The sequence below is a fragment of the Frankliniella occidentalis genome, unplaced genomic scaffold (assembly GCF_000697945.3).
Source record: "Frankliniella occidentalis isolate FOCC.00 unplaced genomic scaffold, Focc_3.1 Scaffold20, whole genome shotgun sequence".
Lineage (NCBI taxonomy): Eukaryota > Metazoa > Arthropoda > Insecta > Thysanoptera > Thripidae > Frankliniella > Frankliniella occidentalis.
In genome coordinates this window covers 314,611-318,095 of record NW_026267150.1, presented here as the reverse complement: position 1 = coordinate 318,095, position 3,485 = coordinate 314,611, and the positions used below count along the sequence as shown (strand labels likewise).

The 3,485-nt window shown below is 39.5% G+C and overlaps 1 protein-coding gene and 1 long non-coding RNA gene across 3 annotated transcripts in view; one reads left to right on the top strand and one right to left on the bottom strand.

Moving 5' to 3' along the window:
• Window positions 1-1,923, bottom strand: part of LOC113208675 (3-hydroxy-3-methylglutaryl-coenzyme A reductase) — a 33,274-nt gene extending 31,351 nt beyond the window's left edge. The window contains exon 1 of the mRNA XM_026425781.2: window positions 1,723-1,923. Coding sequence (XP_026281566.1) covers window positions 1,723-1,781 — 59 coding nt within the window. The 5' untranslated portion in view covers window positions 1,782-1,923. The remainder of the gene's footprint in view (window positions 1-1,722) is intronic.
• A 123-nt stretch (window positions 1,924-2,046) lies between these two features.
• On the top strand, window positions 2,047-2,812 carry LOC113208669 (uncharacterized). Of its 2 annotated transcripts, none has more exons than XR_003303532.2 (3): window positions 2,047-2,179; window positions 2,269-2,389; window positions 2,464-2,812. It is a non-coding gene; the product is annotated as an uncharacterized LOC113208669 (long non-coding RNA). The 2 variants fall into 2 exon arrangements; XR_003303533.2 differs by having other exon boundaries at window positions 2,049-2,179; window positions 2,470-2,812.
• The last annotated feature ends 673 nt before the right edge of the window (window positions 2,813-3,485 follow it).

Below are 3,485 nucleotides of genomic sequence, written 5' to 3'. Positions count from 1 at the left end.
CAGGGCTGGACGCGCGGGACCATCAGAACTAGAATCGGTAGTAAAGTTTACCTGGCACCGCGGCGATCACCAGCACCACCAGTGCGGATCAGGGCGGGGCGGGCGGGCGGGACCATCGATCGGGACTAGAATCGGATGTAAAGTTTACCTGGCACCGGCGATCACCAGCACCACCAGTGCGGGTTTTCCCCGTTCCCGTTACATAAAGGGAGTTGCGCCCCCGCTCCGCCCTCCCGGTTAGCAACCGCAGCAGCCCCGCGCGCCCTCCACCCGCTGCTGCTGCTGCTGCTGCTGCTGCTGGTCGCGTCCATAACCATTCACGTGCGCTCCTTGGCAGCCCGCCACCCCGAGGCGCCAACCCGCCGCGGTGGTGGCGCCACTAAGGACCTGCCTGGGCCGCGACACGGCAATTAAATAGTGGGAAACAAGGCGTGGCCCACCAATGATGACGGCACTATATGCCTGCCTCAGATGAAGTTCAATATTATTATTGTTTCTGTCTGAATGACGACACCGCAATATAAATCATGGCCGATCATGGCACAGGTTTGTGATGGGTATCTTGTGAAATTGAGATGGTTCTTTTGGCCACAATACAATAACTGCACTGTTGGATGACAGGCACAGAGATTGCATGTGATGCCACACGCCACACATGGATGTGCCATCAACTGTGAGAATCATATATCAATGTTCATGGCAGAAAAAAGATTAAATTTTATCACACTTCTAACGACAGAACTAAACTAAATAAAAATGGTGATATCTAATGGGTTTAAACAGATGTTCACCAAATATGTGAGAGACAAAAATGATGAAAAAACTTACAACGCATCATGATCAACAAATTTTAAAGGGTGATATATCTGTTTGCCAGAGTGGTGTCCGACTTGAATCCATCAGAGAAAAGCTAAAAAGAAAAATTAATCTATTCCTCCACTCAAATATCAGTGTTAGATCTTTTAAGTAACAGATACAAAGTCAATAAGTCATGGATATTTTAGTTTTAGGTGTAGATATATTTGCTCACAATTAGGTAACAACACAAATCTCTGAAGTAAGATTGTAATTTGGACAAATTTTCAAAAAGCAAACAACTTGTTCCTGGTGAATTTTCCAAGGAATTGCGTGGTGTTGCATAATTTTGTTGACAGACACTGAAAATGCGGTTTATCTCAAGTACAAAATTCTACTTGTGGTGTTGCCATATTGTAGGCAAAAGGTCAATTGCAGAAGTAAGTCAGTTCCCCCACAAATAGCTTGCTGAATGATTGTAGTTTTCAAAATTTTGTAATGAGGGAGAAAATTTAATTTTGGAATTGATCCGCTAGGGGTCAAATAAAGATTACACATTAAGAGAAACTGTTACATGATATTAAGAAGAATATCGGACAATGCTGTATGGTAGGCCATGAAACGACAAGGAGCTAATAGAGAATAAAATTAACACTTTCAATCGAACATAATCTCAAAGAGCAACATGAGGAGGAATAGATCAATTTATAGAAACTGAAGAAAGCATCTACCAACATTATGATCTAGGTTAGGTTCACTTCAGTAAATGACTCACACTCGTGCATTCGATGCCACTACTCAGTGAGGTGATAGAAAAACTCTTAAAATTAATTGTACTCAAGAGTATCGACGGGGCAAAGATAAAACTTAAATAACTAGACAAAAACGATAACATTACACACCGACAGAGTGTAACCTCTTACTCACCTTTCAAAGACGTCTGTGCGCTCTTGCTCAGAAAATTTACGCAGAAAGGAACCGACCATAAAACAATAGAACGTGCCAAGACAGCAAAACCATTTTCAATCGACGAAAAGAACGTCAAATTGCTTTGACTAAACGAAAATCTCCATTGCAGCAGACGACATTACTAGTTTCTCGCGTTTTCTTTTTCCTCCCCTTGCCACCTTGCAAAGTCGTGTAAAAATGAAAATCATTGACGGTGGGTGAGTATGAGAAATTATTAAGGAATCTGATTATTAGTATTCGTATTGCAGTTCAAAGTCGCATACATTTTGGGGAAAGTGGGGAAGTGCCCGGAAGTTCGGGTTGTTTCCGGTTCCCGGGTGTCAGTATCTGTATGAAAAACTTCAAGGGTCGCACGTCGGTGACATTTCGGCTTTAACTGTGAAGCTGTCAATATCTTTTTCCGATGATCGGCAAGGTAAGTGTTATCAGTGCTGGCATTGAATTCATGATGTTCCGATTTCAACTGATTATTTACGGAGATAGTCACATTGGTCACATTTCCAGACTGTCAGCATGACGTCAAAATGGTCCCCCATTGTCTTCTATGACTCTTCTTGATGTCATCGTAACTCTGGTTTGACTCATCATACTCCACACTCAAGTGAGGAGTTCTGTTTCTGTTGTTGTAGGTCAATGAACCAATTTTTAATTGTGGAATAAGCTTTATTATAATTATTTATTTATTTATTTATTTTTAAGTTGCAGTTTACACAACACGTCTTTTATCATTCTGTATGGTGCATTACCTTGTAAGCTCCACTTCACTCAAACGCAAAGAGTGAGACTATAGCTAAACAGTAGACATATAAGCTATCAATCACTAGTACTGGGTGCAAAAGATGCAATCAATGAAAGTAGAAGGTACAAAAAATCTGAAAATTGAATTAAAAACAGCAAATTTTAACTTCTGAAACTGACTTACTGAATAAAGAACAGATCACCAAACTAACTTGTCAGAAAGAGCACTGAAATTTTTGAAGCAAAATCCAAGTTTTGCGATTGACAAAGCATTCCATTACTTTATATTACAAAAAAATAAATCATTTATCTGAGATTAAATTGCGCTTTCATTTCTAATGCAGATCTAACTCAATAATGCTATATTAACCATCAGGAGTTCTTAGCTTCATAATTTCTTCTATACAAATGGAAGACTCTTTTTGACCATACACGGATCCATCAATTATTTACTCTGCCTCTTCACCTAAACACATTACACATTACACAAGTGACGATCTTCTTGGCAAATGTGTTTAACTCTTAATCAAACCACAACTCTGAGGTCCAACGACCATACTTCATAAGCACTTCATGCTCCATTATAATTTATCAGACACCATTTTGGATTAAAACATAACAAGAAAGTGGGAGATGGAAGACATCTGAACACGAATTTCTTAAAGAAAGACATGAAAAAGAAAGAGGAACATGTTGCTAAAGATCAGGGTTTTATCAAATTAGAAGGAAAAATCCAAAATGGAGTCAGCGTTATATACAGCAGTTTGCAAGTGAAGAAATCCTTTCCTTTTCTGTCTTAAAGCTTAACATCTGTACCAAGGTAACTGCTTTGTAGGGTGCAGTCCATTATGTAGCACTGCAAGGTCAACAGACAGTATGAAACAAGAGACTTACTTTACTTGTAATCTTACCTACAAATATTTAAAACAAAGAAAATAATAAAAACAAAATTATTGTCTGAAAATGCGGGAGACATGAGAATG